This window comes from Anser anser, assembly GCF_964211835.1.
Source record: "Anser anser genome assembly, chromosome: 1".
In the NCBI taxonomy this organism is placed as follows: Eukaryota; Metazoa; Chordata; class Aves; order Anseriformes; family Anatidae; genus Anser; species Anser anser.
This window is the reverse complement of record NC_139720.1, coordinates 206,208,331-206,228,458: the sequence shown is the minus strand read 5'-3', so window position 1 is coordinate 206,228,458 and position 20,128 is coordinate 206,208,331. Positions and strand designations below refer to the sequence as shown.

The 20,128-nt window shown below is 39.8% G+C and overlaps 1 protein-coding gene across 28 annotated transcripts in view; it reads left to right on the top strand.

Annotated features, from left to right (window-relative positions):
- Positions 1-20,128, top strand: part of DLG2 (discs large MAGUK scaffold protein 2) — a 1,058,052-nt gene that overhangs the window by 155,395 nt on the left and 882,529 nt on the right. For 11 of the 28 annotated variants that reach the window (XM_083797000.1, XM_083796967.1, XM_083797011.1 and 8 more), the window contains one exon: positions 17,554-17,628. The exons of 3 other annotated variants lie outside the window; for them this stretch is intronic. In XM_083797000.1, coding sequence (XP_083653126.1) covers positions 17,554-17,628 — 75 coding nt within the window. Of the gene's footprint in view, positions 1-3,405; positions 4,807-4,838; positions 6,001-17,553; positions 17,629-20,128 lie in introns of those variants that run through there. 14 more of the 28 variants (XM_083796973.1, XM_083796976.1, XM_083796996.1 and 11 more) reach the window with 12 other exon arrangements.

Here is a 20,128-nt window from a genome sequence, read left to right as displayed (position 1 = left end):
ATACAAGATGTTTTATTTTCATGCCCTGGAATTTACCATTTTGTGTCAGTTCATTTGGAAGAGTCATTTTGTCTGATTTCTTTTTCAAGTGACTGTGCTCGAGTGTCAGTAGCACACAGCTATGACAGTGACACATAGCTATTTAGGACTGGCTACATGTTTAAACATATGCACCAGTTCTTTTCAGTTGCTGATGATCAATTGGATGTTAGATTTACTTCCCCAGGCAGAATGCTCAAGAATTAAAATGAACTTTTCATTCACCATGGATCTTGAGAGCTGAGAGCCACTTCAGGACGTGTTGCCCTTGGGTACTGTGTTTCTGTTGCAGAGCACCCCAGTCCACATAAAGCCAGGGCAGCATTCATAACTGAACCACTTCTGTTTCATTCTGAATAAAGGATTTGTGGGAAGTGAGAGAAAACATTTATGGCTTTGTATGGAAAATAATAAATACATAAAACACTAGGCAGAAATTTTAAATTAGGAAAGGCTGCAGAGCTTTCAAAAGACTAGTTTATCCCAGGCTTTTCAGAGCTGTAGAATGGCTCGAGAACCCTTCCCCATCCTCTGCTCCACACCCTGGGATTGTGAATGTGCATTTCATATAACCCTGCAAGTCATATTCTGTTCCCAGCTTGCCTCACCCTCTTTTCATAGGTCTGTTGGCTGGTGTGAGACTATTAGAGAGGTTCTATGGGCTCCACCTTGGGGGATTTTGAAGACCAGGCTGGATAACAGACTGAATAATGTTCTCTGTCTGACCTCACTGCTGACTCCAGTTTGAGCAGGAGGTTGAAATGAAGACCTCCTGAGGTCTTTTCCACCCTCACTTCTCCTGGAATCCTAGTATTGTATCAGCTCCTGGAGAGGAAGGGAGGCAACCACCACATGGCCCCACTGAGCTCCTTTGGAGGCTTGCGGCAGGAGTAGAGGGGATCCCATCCACAGCTGTAGAGCAGAAAACAAACATTCTCTGCATCTGTTGAGCCTGGGGCCACGGTGGCCATGTGGATGCAGAATGCTTGGGGTGGAGTAGAGGAACTGGCTGTTCAGCCTCCCCTTCTCCCCGTGCTCTTTTTACCATCTAGAGGGCTCAGAGTAGTGAGGTCTGTGATACCCCACAGAAAAGAAAATTATATATTTCTTTCTGTTGAGAAAGCTAGGGAAACTGGTCAGGACTCCAATGCTGATTGTGCTAAATAGCAATGAAATTTGCCATGCACAGGAGAAGGGAAAGCTATAACAAAAGCTTCTGCCTGAGTCTCTCATGGGCCTGAGGCCAGTTGCAGATCTGCTCCTGTTAGGGCTGCTGCAGTCGGGAGGGGCAGAATTGCTAATTTGTTGATCTTTAAATTAACACCAGCACTCGTGGGCTTCTGGTTCAGCCTGGGAACTGCATTAAAATTCTCAGCAACTGAGGTATACAAAACTTCACGCCTTCTGAAATTTGTATTAACTTCTTTTCATGGCTGAAGTAGGATTTATTCTGACATTTCATTTGTAGTATAGCTCCTGACTACAAATCCAGGATCTGCTAGATTAGAGGTTTCTCATTTTTTATTTTCTGCGTACCACAGAAACAGTCCTAATAAAGAGGCTGTCTCATGGGTTTTTCCCTTCTAGCATATAATTACTCACATAACTTTTATCCCAGTGGTGACCTATTAACTAACCAGTTGTGATGCACAGCAACCTCCCTGGAACAGGGCTTGAGTGGTATAAATGAGCTCTGACCGTAAAGACATAATTTCATAACTACATCGATTGCCTTCTTGGAAGACAAGTAATCAGGAAAGTATTTGATGTATTCGTAGCTTGTTTGGGTGCAATATAGGACCCGAAAACAAGAAAGAGAACATAAACCCTATGTAAAAGACTGCCAATTTGGTACCATCAGCAAGTACTCTGTAGTACACAATTTAAAATACATTAAGCGTAAATAAATCTTTCTCCACATTTTTGAGAGGATGTGTGTACTTTTGTGTTCTCTGTGTAGGTGCCTAGAGCTCTAAATAGTCACTGGGTAAATTCTGCAAAATGCTGACATTCCTAATACTTTGCTAACAGTCTGGTAGATGTCTCCTTTCTCAGTGTCTGCACCAAAGCTTGGAGACCTATATTTTTTTCCCCCTTAATTTCCGTTGTTTGAATTGGAGATAATAATGAAGCCAATTTTGCCTTTTTTTTTTTTTTCCCTTAATGAATCAGTTTCTGTATACAGTTTTTGCTTACCAATAGTTGGGTTTCAAAATAACTTACGAATTGTTTAAAAGGGGGTGTCATGAAAGATATAAAAATCATAGAATCCTTCCTATTAAATTTTACAGAAGCTTGCTTTTACAAAATATTCATTTCAGCTGGATGTTACAGGCTCTGCTTCTAAATATAACTGCCTAATTAAGCCCTATGCTTTGGTTATCCAAGTGGAAGTATCTGGATACAGTAAAGTTTTTAGTGCCAGAAAGGAGCATTAAATTGTCCAGTCTAAATTACTGCATTGTAAAGACCATCACATTTTACCCACTCACCTTATATTGCTTGGTTTTGTGTGACTTAAAAATAGATACCTTGGTAAAATTAGAGGAGAAGGAAGTAGTCACCTGGGTAAGTTGTTCTCACATGGTGGTCTGCAGAGCCACTGCTATCACAGTGGGGAATAGTTGTTATTCTTCCTGTATTATGGCTTCCTGAGAGTCAGAGCTCATCAGAGGATATTTTTGGCCATCTAAATCAACAACAAAAGCAATGATAAACCATCTCTTTTCACCCCAGATGGCTGCTTCTTAACTTGTTTGTTTTTTGGGTCAAGTCTTTCTATAGTAGATTTCAATCGTGATCATATGGACAGATAACATGAAGGCTGGAAGAGCAGAGGAAAAAAATAAAACTAAGCAGTGATATGACCTGCAGAAATTAGAGCAGAAGGAGTTGTTGCTAATGAAGGGGAAAGCTGTGCCAAGGATTTGAAAATCTTATGTTTGGGGAAATAAAATGAATGGTAGAAGTATCAACTTGGAGGAAGAAAATGGAGCTACTAAACTTGATTTTTGGGTTAGGGATGGGATGTTAATGAAAATGAGGGCTTGCATTCTCAGGAGAATTTCTGGAGATCCACTGAGTCAGTCAACTCTTCATATAGTGCATCCCTGGCTTTGAGTAGTCATTGATGGATGTGACTTAGAAGCTGCAACCAAGAGCCCTGGCAACTAAAATGAGCCCATGGAAGAGTAGAGTTGTGGTCAATGTCCCCAGAAGCGTGGGTCTCTTCTGTCTGAAGCTAAAGGAGATTCTGCAGGTGGCAGTAGGTGGCAATATTTCAGGGATGCTGTAGCTTAATGTTGCGGTAAGCTTGGGCAATGCACAAGAAAATCCTGTGCTGTTAAATACTCCTTGGTGCATTTTATGGAAGGAGGTGACGGTGCAGGATTTAAACCCCAAAAATGGAGAAGTTCAGGTGAAAACTTTTGCGTACACTTATGGAGCCTGATTTTTCCCAAACACACACACAAGTTGGGTTGCTTGCATAGCCTCAATGTGTTCATACCCTCCATTTTTCATATAGATGGTAAATAGGATCATGAATTCCCTGAGACCAACTCAGCGGAGTTACTTCAAGTAGAGGCATTTACAGATCATGTCCTCAGAGACCAATTTCAAAATATATCCCCATATGCCAATTTCTAGTATGATATGAAATTTTACAGCCAAGTCATTAGGTAATTATATGTATGGAAATGTTTAACACCTTACTGGATCAGCTTGACTCTAGCAAGTAGAAAAGGAAAAACTGCTGGATGCTTGACATCTAAGTGTTAAAGTATCTCCCAGTTTTACGTTTGACTGAATTCCCTTTTATTCTTGTCACGCCTAGCGCACAAGCGTGGCTTTTGTTAGACCAACTTAACAGGTTAATGTGTTCTTAGGTAGAGGTGGTTAATTGGTTCTGACCTGAAGAATGTTTGAAAAGTTCCCTGATTCATATAATCTATAGTTTAATAAGCTTGTCTGGCTGTTTGGCTACTGGACTAAACCACAGCAGAGAGAAAACATGCGGGCTGAAATGCAGGCTGTAAACACAAATCAAGTTTGTTTTGCACACGTGTGGTTGCTCAGAGTGAGCTTAAGTTTTAGGCAAAGTCAGAAGTGCTCTGGAGACTTTCTCTTTAAGATATTACATCCTTCAAGACTTTAGTAGCTGGGGGAGGGTTGGTTGCTCTCTGACCACATATCTGATTCACTATGGATTTTGTAACTTTGGTAGCAGTGACTTCATTTTGGCAAAATAATGTGTGTCATTTACTGAACCTCTTGCTGCTTTAGCAATCACGAGAATATTAGGGTTATAACCTGAGTAATTTATGGAAGAGAGGTGATTCTTAAATATCCTTTTATTTTCTTGGAAGGGCTTGTTTTATTGAAAACATATTTTAGCTCTGAGTGAGAATGAGAGATCCTCAGCAAAGCACCCGGGGGGACTGTGCTGTCCAGTGTGTTGAAAAGGTGAATTGTAACGTATGGGTGTCTAGACGTTTCCTCTTGTTGCTGTCAACAGTCCAGTTGGCTGTATTTTTTTTTTCCAGTGAATAGGAGCATTGATTTTCCTCTCTCTTTGGCCAGAGCTTTCATTTTACATATCTCTCCCTTTCTGTGTCTCTTTCTCTCTCGCTCCCTCTTTCTTCCCCTCTCTTCCTCTATCTGTAAGAAAGGGAAGACTTTGAGAGCTGACAGCAAGCTTTCTAACTCAGAATGATTCATGTAAGACACCTGAAAGGCAAGCTCTGCACCAGCATCACTGCAAGAAAGGTAGGGGCTGGGGGCTAAACAGTCTGTAAAAGTCTGAGCAAAGCGCACAGAACACAAAATAAATTGATTAAGTCTGCGAATCTGTCAAAGGTGCAGAAAAAGTTTGGGAAAGAACTCTAGGAGTTTTTAAGCTCTGTTATTCAGTGTGCTTTTTAAAAAATTAAACCTTTGATATATTTTTCATAAGTGAGAAAAAAAAAAGTGCCCCTCTCTGGCTTTCAATAATGTATATAATGGTGGTGGGTTTTATTTTATTTTATTTTTTTCCATGGATAGTAAATTAAAATTATATCACTGTTGCACTTCCCAGACCTGTATGCATGTGTGAATGCGCAGTTCCCCTTTTTTAACCCCACTGCTTATTTTCTGTTATACTTTCTGAAAGTTCGCCTTATCCAGCTGTAATTTATATTCACTTCCTGAATCTGAATGTGACCTAGTAATTCAGAGTGATTGTAGATGTGACGCATGAGCTATCGCGCACACCTTAATGTTTCAATCATGCACTTCAAGCAATATGTGTTTGCAGGAATCGTGCTCTTAATAAAAACCCGTACAACCGAAAGCAGTTGTTTTGGCAGAGAAGTGACAGCGCTGTGATAGATGGGCCCGATAGTTGTGTGTGTTGTGCTTGCTCGGAGTTAGTAGAAAAGAGGAGGGAGAGAGCGAGCGAGAGGGGGGAGAAAAAAAAAGACAGGGAAGGAGAGAGAGAGAGAGAGATTGAGAGAGAGCGAGATACTTGGCAAAGGAAATCTTATGGGTATACTGAAACAGCAGATCAGAATTGTGAAACCAGAGCCAGGGCTGAAATGTGATGCTTTTGCTCTTTTGTGCTTGTTGTGGTTCTCATCTTCCCATGTAGAAGGCTACATACCATTCAGCAGAATATTTTGATCGCAGATTGAACAATGCAGCAATCAAGCCTGATAAGCCACCTGGAAGTTTTGCTTGAGACGATTTCTAATGGGTTTTCTGATCCCTCTGAGCATCATGACTGCCTTTAGCATTGTGGAGGAGGACTCGAGTTTCTTATGAGGGCCCCACTTGGAAAAGCAGGCTGTGCAGATTCAAGCCTCCGGTTCTGTTCATGCTGTTCAAAAGCCTTTCCTCACCCTTGCTGATTTGTTTTTATGATTTACATACACTCCTGTGGAGATTTACAGAATGGATTGTCTGTGCATTGTCACGACCAAGGTAGGACTGGAAACATTGCTGTAATGTGTACATATTTTTTCTGCTATTTTTCTGTTCCTGTAATTAAATAGATTGAGCATGTACTGTGTCAGGTTGCAAGATAAAGTGGTAAATAAGCTTTGCTTCAATGAGCATTTTGTTCTCTTTTTCTGTAGATTATGCAGTTTGCTTCTATATCACTTCCTAAATAATATGTAATTTACTTATTTTTACTAGCTAAAGGAAAACGATTCCATATTTTATCTTAGCCTGTGCTTGTGTCTATTAATATCTCTAGCTACTGGAGCACTTTCAGAATACATGGTATCAGGCACATATTTTCTTTGCTTATCAGCTAATTCTCTAAACTAAAGAATAAAAAAAATATGAGGGCATTATATGGGTCCCAGTATTTTTAAAGAGGCCAATCAGATGTAGTTTAGATAGTCATGATGTTTCTGATTGGAGAGATGCAAGTTTCTTTTGGCTTATTGTGGCTTTTTTGGGGAAAAACGTAGCTTGCTTTGCATCTCTGGGCCTGCAAAATAAAAATGCCTTGGTTCCAGTTCAGCACTCTTATACTGGTGTTGGATCTAACCTGACTATTTGGGAATGGTCCTTCTAAATAATTCCTTCCAAATGTGCATGTAAATAAATTTTTACCCACAAAATTTGTGTCAGGTTAAAGGCTGTGGTTAAGGACACTGCCCGAGTTAAAGATGTGGGATAGGGATAAGTTGAACGGTTCTTTGAGGCATCCTCAAACTTAGCAAACTAACCTAATGTTAAACGGGAGGGAGATGATCAGTGAACTTCCTTTCTGTTGCTTCAGGACGGGCAGGTCACCACATGTTTGTAAGCAGATTTGCACATGGTGATAGTATTTATGAGAAACAGTTAATGGGGTAAATAAGGACATTGGGGTTCAGCATGGCTGTTCTCTGTTTTGGTTTGTTTTTGATGAATTTCACAATTGCCACAAGACTTGCAACATGCCAAGGGTAGCCAGAACAGCTCAAGGCGACATAAATGATAAGGTGAAACAATGTTTAGTACAGCTGTCACTGCTGTTATTTTTTTGCCTGATGTACATTAAAACAGGGACCCCTGCCAGTGACATGGAAAAGAGCAGGAGGAGATACCCCAAGAACCCATTGGCAGCAATGAGTGGTGGTGGGTGGACACCACAGAGTACGGTGGAGCTGCTGAAACAGACACGAGCTGTCATTCCCCTCATGACAATGGAGAAACCCAGACGGGGAAAGAACAGGAGGTGAATGAGGCCACAGAAGGAGCATATGCTCCTTATGCTCCTTCTGTGGCCTCATTCACCTCCTGCTGTTTTTTGTTCTTTCTGGGCCTTTCCAGGTCCTTCTGGTTCCTGCAAACCGTGATGGATCTAAGACAGCATCTCCAACCTGCCCTGGAGCAGAGTGGAGGTTCCTGTAAGTGCCCCTTGGTGTGATACCAGTGAAAAGCACTCAGCAGCAATGGTGTAGCACCACTGAGAAAAGCCTGGATGCAGGCTTGTGTTAAGCATCTGACTTACACTCCTTGACATTTGTTTGTAATTGAAAATAAGCAAGAAGGTAGAAAAAGAAAGTTGCAATTAACCCTACTTCTGGGTCTCTGGTGGTGTGGTGTGGACCTGTAGTTGCAACCATCCTTGGCCTTGAGAGCTTGGCAAGGAGGACTGGGGACAGGAGAATGAGTCTACTTAAAGATCGATTTTTTTTTTCTTTTTTAATAACAGGAGATATATCTTTATTTATTTAATGAATTGACACTGAATGTTTGCATTGAACAATTTCCCAAGGTCTTCTGATCAATAACAAATGTAGGCTCACCATCACCTCACTACTGTTGCTGCTCTGAGCAGGGAACCCAGCTCCAACTATCCAGAGTATTTTTCCTCCCAGCTTTTCAGTCTCACGGATTTGCTACTAAATGGCCAAAATGATTCTGAAAGTCAAGCGTATGAGCCTCAAATATTCAACTCCAGATATTCAGTCTTTGCTGCCAACTTTGGTGTTGGAATGAGATAGGATTGTCAGTTGTAGCTGACCTGCTATTTGGATGTGTGTGGGAACACCATATTAACGTATATAAATGATCTGAATAATGGCAAATATCTCGTTTCAGAACACTTTCATATTACAAAGGCTTGAAGCCAAAGAAATTACAGTTGATTTCCTCATCTTGCTTTGGTGCCATATTTAAATAGCTGCACCATTGACATTATATTATATTGATCCATAATCTGCTCTTACTTACTTTATTGTGCATTAGAGTAACCCTATTTCCATTAAGCCTACAAAATTTTTATAGCATCAGTTTATACAAGTTTTCAGCAGTATAATGACAGAAGATTTTTTTGTTTTTCAGACTATTTTAGATTCATTTTAAAATTTACTTCAATAAATATGAATTCTACAGAACAGCAGTCTGACTATTTTTGGTCTCAGATCTGTTAATTGTCCTTATTTAAATATCCATTTGTCTGATTTGTGTAAATACTTGCCACTCTCATTCTTGGAAAAGTGGATCTTAATGTTAAGAGGGAGTAAATATATCAGTTTTATTCTTCACATGTTATAAATAATAAAAAGGGAGTAAAAGATGAATGCTATTTAAACTGCAAAAGATGAACACTGTTTAAAAAGTTGACATTTGTAACACGTGGTCATTAAATTTACTCTGGAATTTGCAGTATTTCCAGCCTGTAGAAAATGACATAAATGTTGTGGTGGGGTGAATATGCCCTTGTAGATCATGCACAAGGGATCCAAAGATCCTGTTTTGAACTCTATAGATGCCATCTAATAAAATTAATTTCTGATGTACATCCCCAAACCTTAAATCCTCCTGACATTATTTTTTCAGCCAAAATGTAGGCTATGATTAAGAAAGATATAAGATATTAATTTGTACAGATTCTTTCTCTCCATTTTGATTTCATGTTTCCAGGCATTTCTGCACCCAGGACTTTGGAAATGCTGACTCAGTCAAAGAGGACTTCTTATGGGCTCCTAGTTTGTTTTAATTTATCATATTCCCAATATAGATTCTTTCTTTTCCTGTTGCATAATGCACATTATTTTGTGGCAGTATTTTATCATTTGCAGGAATTCAGTATAAATAAAAGTTCAGGTCAAGACTCCATCCCTATGGGAGTACCAGGAGGTTTTGGAAAGGAAGAACATTCCCACTGTGCCGCCCAACAGTCAGAGGCAACATGCTGTCCCTTCCCCTGGCCGTCAGTTCTCTCATCCTTCTGCCCTTTGCAGTGTTATGAGTACAGCAGTAGCTGCAGTTGGTGAAAAATAGAACAGGTAGTTCTGTGTTGCCAGACAAGCTTCTCTATAATACAGATTGTTTTGCTGAAACCCCCAGCTCTTGGTGTCAGGTGACTTAGAAAAGATGATCAGCTTTCAGTGACAAAAAATTTTACATCTTTCTGGCCCTCATTGTTCCAAAGGAGATCTCAAAGAAGGAAACGCTAAAGGTTTAAAAGTCAGAAAGCAAATGAAGGTAAACCAAAATGTATTTTTATTTTTGAAACCTCATGACTCAGGTGTCAGGTTCAGGGTTTTTGATACTTGCAACTGGCGATCACAGCACCACAAAAAAGGAGAATTAAATAATACCACAAGTTGCCATTCAGTCCTTGGTCACTAAAACCTTGGTAGCTAAAAACCTTCTCCTATGTCAGAGATTTTAAAATTTCCCGGGCAATCTAGATTTGATTAAAACTCCAGATTTTAGTACCTGAATGTTTCTGTGTGTTGAGAAGAGCTTACAAAGATGAAACCAGTGCACACTAATGACTCATGACTGGATACTAAATAAAATAGCCCCAATTTATTCAGAAAACCCAAGCCGCTTGTTTGTTGCCTAACTCCTGAATTGTACCCCCTGGCTTGTACACCAGGGAACTGGTTGCCTTCGGACCAAGCCTGAATGCCTAATTTGACCTTGTTGGTTTTGTTAGCTACAAAAATTATTTTTCATCATCAAAATATTGAAAATTCTGCAAAAAATACTCTTTTGAGATTCTTGTTGCCAGCTTCCATGTAACTCTGTGGAGGTTTAAGCTGCATTATGCACTGGACAGGTTCCATATTTAATTCAAGCGTGGCTGACTTCTGTGGGACCAGAAAACTAAATGAAAAAGTGATTATTCATGTGAGGGGAAAAAAAATTATTTATTTACAGTTAATGAAAGACAGTACATTGCATTAATGAAGAAGATTTTTTTCTTTTTATCTTTCTTTTTTAAAAAAAATGTTTTAGTCTACAATATTTTCCTCTTCATGGCTGTCCTCCAAGCACCTTTTCTAAGAATTTAATTCAAGCATTTAAAAGAATGAAATAAGGATGGATGGTGAAAAAATATGTTTTGTGATGGCCCTGGGAAGAAGGGTCATACGGTTATGTTGCTAAGCCATACCAAGGTTGAACATATTCAATTCTGACTGGCAATGTTGCCAGGAGCCAGCAACATCTGTCTATTCTATTTTCTTCTGCTCGTCTGGCGATATATTTAGAACCAGGGAGACCAATGTATGCACTTAAGGCAAAACTGACAGATGTGTGAGCAGAAGTCTCAATACAAGCAATGGTCATGGAGAATAAGCCACTATTCTCAAGTACGGGATCAATGTCTAGCACAAACCTTGTGTATGAGTCTTCTGTAGGTCCCTTCTGCTCCACACATTCATCACTCTGCTTGGCAGCATGAAGCTAGCAGTAAAACAGAGAAAGGCTGTAAAACATGTACCTTATCTTTTTGTTAGCACTAGCTTTCCCTTCCCTGTAGTCCCAACATAAAAGACAAGGCAAAATTCAGAACTCATCCTGCTCAACAGCATCACTGTAAATCTGACTGAAGAGCTGCTGTGGCTGGGCTCGTTGATTTTGAAACTGCCAGTCTGCATTCAGCATATCATTACAAATCCTTGTTGATAGCATTCCATGCTTGGAAAAGATAGATTTTGTGTCCCAGTAGGACACTGTGGATTCCCTAAGTAAGGGGGAAACTCTTGTTCAGCATTTAGCCAACACAATCCACTCCCAGTGCCAAACCGGTAGAATTAAGGGGTATTTTTAGAACTTGGCTGAGGAATGGAACAACATGGAGGTGGCACCGCAGGAGGGACCTCACTGTTCCATGATCTCTAATTTAGAGCAGCAAAACCAGTCCCAAGATGCTCTCAGAAGGCCAGAATGGTAAATCTGGTCAGGTCATCTGCTGGAGGTGGAGAGCTGGCTCACATGCTACGTGCCAGCTGTTGGTCTCACTTTGCAGAGGTGAGTCAATACTGAGGTTAAGTTGGATTATTGATTATGGTGGCGTAAAGTTAATGCAAATAGAATATTTATTTATGCCAAAGTGCTTTTGAAACAGGTCTCGCTGAAGAAAAGAGGCCTTCTTCCCTCCCCCGCCGCTCCCTCCCCCAGTTACGTTGTATTATCTAAACTCTATATAGGGATTTAAAAAGGTATATACTTAGTGAGGTTCAGCTTTTTCTATAGGACTAAGGGATCAATTGTGTGTGTCTGAGAGGCTGTTTGTAGAGTCAGTCCCCAAATTAGGAAATGATAAAGCAAAGTATAAATACTCAGCTTGAACTGGTGCCTCAGGTGTTGTTATAATCTTACCAAAACCAGCAGAGCTGCGAAATTGCTGCATTACATGAGGATCTGATTTAAATTTAGCTGGATATGAAACAAAAAAATTACCACATTTCTATGTGCCCGCATATTGTTAATAGTGCTAAATAGATCTGGGCAACATTTGTTGTTTTTTCTTTGCAAGACTTCAGGCTTTGAATCATTGCAGTTTCAAATCATAAATTGGGTAGCTAAGTTTTTTGTGCTGAATTTCCAGGCTCTAACAAATCAGACACAAAGGCAACATAATGATTTCCCCCCCAGAGATTCACATTTAGCTAAAATCAAAATCTTTTTTTTTTTTTTTCTATAGTCATTATTAGGTACTGATGAGCACTTCAAACTGTGGTGTTTTCCTGCCAGACCTTAAAAGTGTGATAGTGCTGAATCCATGCAATTTACATGTCATTTAGTAAACTCCACTCTTAAGTGGTGCTTGAGGACAGCTTTGATGACTGTGGGTTGGCTGCTGGTTAAACTGCACAGACTTAGAAGCGCAGGAAGACCCTTTTCATTGATTACCATTTATCTTAGCTGGAGAATATACTCGTAGATGTCTGACAGATGGGGAGTGTAACTCAGTATTTATTTCAAATCTTTATTTACCAATGGTAAATTTTGGAACAATTGCTGTAAGCCGCTAGCTTTTGGATTTCAAACATTATGAATGTAAACTGATGAGACACGTGTTGTCTTTTCTAGAAAAAAAATCATTTTTTTTAGGGGGGAGTCTCAAGAAAATTACACAGAACAAACCAATGTGCATTGCATATGCAATGTCTTGTAATTATATCTTGTCAAAAGCTCAACTTTTTTCTCCTTTATTCTTTAGAAATATGATAATTGTCCCTTTTCCCTTGTAGTTAATTATAAATTTCAGTAAGAATTAAGTCTGTTAAATCTCTTCTTCTCCCTCTTCCCCCTCCCTTGGTCTCTATGGTAGCAGCAGGAATAGAAGGGAATTACTTTGATCTTCATTTCTGAATGACATTTCGTTTCTTCTGAGCATTGACCTTGTTTAGTGCAACTGAAATTTTCAATAGATTTCATTAGATTATAATTTGCTGATCTCAGAGAGATGTCTTTATTGAGATTGGTTTTAACTATGAAAAAAGAAGGGTGATTTGTTTCATAAATCTATGAACAGCTCTATAAACTGAGAAAAGAAAATGTTCAATTAACTGCTCAGGCAGATATGGTTAGGGCTTAATATTACTGCACAGCAGCGGAGAGCTGCACACGTAAGGAAAGGTAGAAGATACTGAGCAAGACAAAGAAAATTAGAAAGCCCGATCCTGCCTCAATTAATGATAACGTTTCCTAATGATAGCAGAGCTATATATCCTTAGCCAGCCCCTTCTCTAATATTCTGAGGGCCTGGCTGGAGGTGGGAAGATAATTTCCTAGTGCCGAGGTGAGCAGCATTTTTAAGCATTTCAGATAGCTGGAGCTGACCAAACGGATTCTTTGCAATGTCCAAGAGACCACTAAAAGCAGAAAAGATGGGTCTCCTGGCATGCATCTGCAACATAAACAGGTATTTCTTCTGTGTTTTAATCTGTTCACTACTACCATGCAAATTTCCTTCTGTCTCCCTTCACCTAATGCGAGACTTCTGAAAAATGAGAGGATGTGTGCAGTCAAGGAGAAGAAAATAGTTATTTATGAGGGAATCATTAGGTCAGGGGTATTGCCAAGTATATGATTATATTTTACCCAATCTGAGACCTCTAGCTGAGTTCTACAGTTTTCATTTCCCTGGAGAATCATCTGCATCAGAGAAGGCAATTTGTCAGGCTGTGTAGGAGTAGATAAATATCTTCCACTGAGTTTGACTTCAGCCAACTCTTTTGTTACTGGAGACCTCACTCAAGGACTTGACTTTGATTTGAGGACTGTAATTTGCAAATCATATTCTTGGATGTTCTAGTGGATACAAAGGAAATCTCACCTGTGACGGCTTTTGGCTGATCACCAATATCTTCTCTGAGGTAGAGTTTGAAGTCAGATCTTAAAGAGTGCTGCAGTTCAGAAAGCCCCGAATAAACCTTGAACAGATAAAATATTCCTAAATATCCTCTCTGTCTTTTGTCACATCTTTCAGCTGACCTAAGATCTGTCTCCAAATGTGTCTCTGGCCACAATCATGTTAGGCAATATTTGGCCTTCAAAATTTAGTATTGATGGTACATGTAATCTCTCCCTGCCTGTGGGACAGTGGCAATAATCTATGTATACATGCGCTTTTTGTCCACCATATTCCCCCAGAAACTGCTACAGTTGATCCATGTAACATCCACATCCTTGAAATCTTCCCCAGAGCCTGCTAACACGCAAATGCATCTCTGTCACCAGCAACCTCTGCAGTAATGCCACAAAACTCTCACCTTTACCCCTTCTGGATTCAATATTTCCATGCAGAAAAGTCAGAGGGACTTTTCCAGGCAGTAACGCTACTGCTCTGCATTATATTAATGTATACGTAAGATACGTCATACTGATGTTTCTAACCAGTGCTAATAGTAGTCAGTTATTTCAACACTTGGCTGAGATAAGCATGTAGGAAAGAAGCTTGCTTAAGGCTGCATGATAGGAAGGTGAATGTTTGGCTCAAAGACTCCGAAGGTCTTGAAGCCTTGGTTTTGGCTTCTGAAATTGGTACTTTCTGTCTACTTGTTACCTATGTGGTCTGAATTTCTGGATGCTTGATAAACGTGTCGTTTGGGGAATTACATGTAACAGTGCCTCCAGAGAAGGGATTGCACCGGCTGACTGGGGGTTAGCATCTCTGTCTGGCTTTGGTCATAGCTTCGTTGCTTCCTGACTGTTTTATTGCTATGCAATTTATCAAGGATTTAGAGCATCAACCCAGGAAAAGCAAACAAACAAACAAACAAACAAACAAAAAAACAACCACCAGACGACTGGTGACTGATACAGAATTCATCAATGAGAGTGGATTTATCTTTCTGTGTCCCCAAGTCTCTTTATACAAAAATTACACAAGCTGAGATCTTACTGCATATTTTGAAAGCTTTGATTGCATGGAACTGTGATAAAGCTTATGCCTGGATAACTCTGTCTGTCACTATGACAGAGTTGTCTCAAGGGTGAAGTAGTGCAGGAGGCCAAGTATCCTCAAAGAAAAGGAGTAAAAGAAGACTCTGGAAATCACTCATTTGTAAGCTATGGAGAAGAAGCATCTGTTTCCATTTCAGATGGAGAACTCTTTTATTGGAACGTATTTTCCCCAACAGCAAAGCAAGACACATTTCTTTTGCATAAAAATATTAGTAAACATGAAAAGCACACTACTGTACTCCTCTGAAGATTGGCTGAAAAAAAGATGATTTCCAATGATGGATTTTCATCTCTTTTTTGATTTTTAACTTTCTAGTGTAATGTTGGACCAGGATTTATAGTCCTTACTACACTCTAGTCCTTGCTATACTATTATAGTCCTCACTAAATTCCTAAGCTGGTGAAAATATTAGCAATAATAATCGAATGGAGTTAGTCCCTTTTGCAGCATACAAATATTTCCCATTGTATTTATTCCTACACTTACTTGTATTACCTGTGCTTGCAGAATACCTTATGCAGTGTTGACCTTTTGGGTAAATTGTTCCATAGTTGGTGTCAGTAAGGTGCAACATGTTGGAGCTTGTGGCTGATTAAAAAAAAGAAAAAAAAGGTAAAATTGAACACTTTTATGCAGGAGAGCATTATTAGCACCTGATATTCAACCTTATTTCTTGTTTCAACTGGGTGAGGATGGAAGATACAAAAAGTATGAAAAGCATTGTTTTTAAACAAAATACAAAAAGTATTGACCGTTCAAATAGGAAATCAGCTGTAATTTAAAAAAGATGAAAAAAGAAAATTTTGGAGGGGATAAGTGCTCTGTCCCAGTCCTTGAGCTACATGCATTTCTCAGACAATTCCAGTGCAATGTCATGTTATCAGGACAATAATTTAAATATCCAGCCATGAAGGGCCAAGCCCTGCGGTCACCCTGCAGCCCAGCTGCATGCTCAGCCCAGGCCTTGTGCTGGAAAACTGGGAGCTGTTGCCTTTGAGCAATTCTCATTACATCTGTCCCTCTGGCCTTTGAATATGAAGCATGTCTTGTGATTCTGGGTCTTGGGACAATTTGGGAGTGATCTCAAAGTCAGGAATATTTACAGAGTGTTGCTTCCCCCTGCTATGAGGTCCTGGCCTTTTATTTTGCAGATGTGTCCTCTTTAAGAATGTGAGGAGTCTTTTTAAGGAGTTTCCTGACAATCATTTTATATACCTGGTTACCTGAGTTTGTAAGATCAGACTTTTCAGTCAGAAAAATGTTTCCTGTCCAAAGCAAATTATTAATTTTCTTACCTTTGTCTTGGCCTTGGACTGAAGACTCTTCAGTTGTTAAAAAAAGAAAGAAAAATAATAATTGGCAGTAATTTATGCAGCCTTTTGATCAAAATTTATTAATAGTTTTATTATTTCGATAGGATTACTTAGTTTGCTGTAGTATTCATCCCTTCATTACAGGAGATAACACCCACCCACAGGATATTGCTGCCATGATACCAGTGACTTTTTCAAATCCTTTTAAGCAAGACTTTCCAAACTTTCATCTAAAGGTACAATGCTTCTTGCTTTCTAGCTATGCCTTTTTGCATATTCCTAAAGTTGTCTAAGTGAAAATACAAAAGTTTTTAAGGTTTGGGGAATACAAAGCTGAAACTGATATGGACAGTTTTTGCAATGCTTTACAAGTGTTCACTTTTTGGAGATAAAGAAGAAAGCACTACTAGGCTTGGCTAGTTAATGTTCTCAAACCAGACTCAAAATTGAAAATAGGGTGAAGCCTCATCAGTCCTGTGTGCAGAGGTTGCTCTCCTTTGCTCTCAGCATGGGGAAAAGAAAGGTGTATTGTAGTTGCTTGCAATATACCTGTCTTAAAGGAAAATAAAAAATAATTTCTTTTTCTTTTCTTTTCTTTTTTTTTTTTTTCTCCTTCTTGTCATGTCCAGCTTCAGGAACACACATAATTACAGGAGTCCTCCAATTCATGCAGCTAAATAATAGTTTGACTCTTTTGTGAAATGCTGAGAGTAATGGTGGCAGACACCAGAATTTATTCTGAACTTTTCTTCAGGGACTCTGACCCAATCTGCTGTGCAATTTGTTCTGATGGGCTCCAAACCTTTGTGAAAATGTAATTGAATCACTGCAAATGCAAGGGAAATTACAGGAAGATCAGCCTGAAGGCCTGATGGTAGCATCTTGCACTGCCATGTGGAACATTAGACTTCAAATTAACCCCTCACTCTTTTGGTTCTGCTAAGTTTCAGGGAACTGCAGGAGTCTTGCACTTTTCTCCTCCTCTTTGTCCTCCAGGGGTCAATCTGGGGAACAATCAGTGTGTTCTGCTCAACAAAGAAACACACACCCTGAGAATTTGGGACAGATTTTCTCCTGCTGCAAAATAGCTCTGGGGTGGTTCAGGCTGCAGCTATCACTGCTTCAAAGGGGATGCATGATGCAAAAATGCAGCCTGTCATGAAACGGGGGAAAAAAAGCTGTTTTTTACCTGCTGCTTAAAGCTCTGCTGTTGTTCCCTGAATCCTCCAGTGTGGAGAAAAGCCAAATGGCAGGTGCTTGGGGTTGAGAGTGGATGAAGGTTGCGTTCACCCACACAACTGCGAAGTTCAAAGCAAAATTAACGGGTCAACCCCAAGGCTTTTTGTGATCCAGTGAGCTGCAGATCTTCTATAATGGTGGAAAAATGACTTTGTGAGGTCTAATGGGCACTGGCAAACTCCTAGATGCTCCATCTGGAATGGAGCCCATCGTGCCTGTTGCAGCACGTACTGTGTTGTGCATAATGCCATTTTCACTTATTTGCAGCAGAGCCATGGCAGATGCCCATCCCACAAATGCTCAGTCGAAACACCTGCCTGGATACCCATTCAGCACTCTACCGTAAGTTTGAGCCTTTTAATCCAAAGCTTTGAGAGACTGAATGGTAAGTCTCTGTGTTTGGAGCAGCCCTGTCAGGTAAAATTTCAATACTAAGCGCATTTGAGAAAGAACAGAAACGAGTCCTGATGCCAGACCAAACTCCGCGGGAAGCCTGAGCTGTTGAAATGTTGGGTATGGGCTTAGCAGGGCTTCTTCAAAAGTTCATGCTCTTCCGAAATTTAATTCTTTCCATGTGGAGCAACGGGGCAGGCGTGGCATGGTTGTTGGTGGTGTCCAGCTCAGGGGGAGCGTGGAGTTACTGCTGATTGCTCCAACTGTGCTCCAGCTGCGTGTGATGACTAGCAGCCTGCTAGTTTTGCCCTATCATGGGCACAGTTTGTGGGAATTCATTCATAAGCTCCTGCAGGGTCTGCCAGAAATAACTGATGTTTAAAGCACCAGCCTGTCCCCAGGCTCAGGTGGTGACACAAGGAAAGGGAGATGCAGCTTTTCTTTTCCATGTTCTCATGAAAGAAGGACCGGCAATCCTAAGTGCTTAGGACTAATAAGTGGGAAAGTTACCCCGATGTAGGTAACTTTGGGGATGGTGGGCTGCGAGTAAAATTTAGCCTGCTGGATTTATAGGAGATGACCTTTGTAAATGCTTTCCTCCTCCTGCCAATTAGATGACTTCAGTGAGATTTGTTTTTAACCATCAAGGACACGGTAATATTTGAAGAGAAAAAAGAAACTGCGGTCAAGCTGACACTGCATTGATTTATATCTTGTCTGAATATACATAGTAGATAGAGCCAAATCCTTGGATGTTGGAAGTTAGAGTAGAGGGCTGACTAACAGAGCTATGATGATTTATCTCAGCTGAGGGGTTGGCAGGAGTTAGTTGACATTTTCTTTGGCTCTGGACCACGGCGTGATGTTGGTTCTCAGCTATCAACTTATCACCTTTTATGAGTAGATGAACGAGAAACAAATTTCAGTTTTTGCCCTCCCTCAGTCTCTACCTAATCTTGCAAGTGGTTGCAAACCCTGTGTTTTTGGTCGTACTTACGTTATGTTAAAAATAATGATATCACTGTTGATCTATATATGAAAATAGACTCATTTAAATGTATTGGTTGAACCATTGAGCTAAACAGACTTTTACTGAGGATCCAGCCCGGTGACCAATTGGTAGGTCTTCCTAATTACTAATTTACATCCTCAAAGGATTTGGATTGACTTGGCAATGTGGCTTTGTTGTTTTTGTTTGTATTGAGAGGGCTGTGACATGAGCCCAAGTATGGCAGCATGGTACTTTCAGAAATGGAAGTACACTGGGTATTTGATAGCAAAAATGATTAAGGTCAGGAGCAGTTGCACTCAGTGATTTTCATTAACACCAAGAACTGACTTTTCTGGTAGTGACTTTAAACGCTTTCATAAGTAAAATAATTTTTATTGCCAACTGGGTAGTTTTTAGAATATTTCTTTCTTAAACCATCAAAAATAAAGTCATTTAGATTTATTCTTTGGTTGTTTTGTTACATCAGATACGTGTGCATGCATAGGTAATTTTGATAGACCTGCTATCTTGCATGTTTGTGTATTATCACAAAAAATGGTAAACCGAGGATCAAGCTTTGTTGTCTTTGTTAACACTAGAAGTCATCTAAGATAGGAATAACTCCAAGCAGTGCTATTTTTAAGCTGTTATAGTGGGAAAAAAACAAACCAATTCACTATTAAAATACAGTTCAACCATTCACTTGATTGCTATTTATCTTTTTTACTATTTTTTAATGTAGAATTCAACATGCGGTCCTTGAAGTAATTGCCTGCTTGGAGGTTGCTTCCATCTGTATTTATTATGGATGCTGAATGGAGTGAAGGAGCTCAGCAATAACCCACAAAGAATCTGTAGTTCACAAGTCACTTCCCCACCCCCCCTTTTTTTTTTTTTTGGTTTGTTTGTTTTTCATCAAACCAATTTCTGTGTGGCCAAACAGATTTTTCTGCCTACCTTATTTGTGTCAGGCATTTGTAAGCATTTCTTACCATGTTTCAGTGGATTTATTTTCTTGGGAGTCTAATGCAAACAATTGGGGAAAATGAAATCAGACTTCTCTTCGGTGGTGTTTTTCACTATCTGATTTCAGAAGTATTTTTTATCTTCCTTGCTTTTATCTGAGAAGAATGTCTGCAAAATGTCAGCATTCTAATAGGAAGCCACTTAATGAAATTATTTTTTCCAGTGATCAAACAGAGCATATTAGATGCTACGGACGGATGGTGGGATCCAAAAAAGAGCCAGACCCTGGCCAGCTGTGACAACTCCTTGCAATGCCCACAGTGTGTGTTTGGATGCCTCTCAAGAGCAGTGTAGGAAGCTCTCAAACAAGGAATGTTAAGCAGAATGGTAGAAAGGGTATCCTCTTTCATCAGTTTTGCTGGCTGCATCACCCCTGATGTCATGAGTATGGGTGAGGTTTTTCTCTCCTTTCTCAGCAGTTTTTATAAAAAG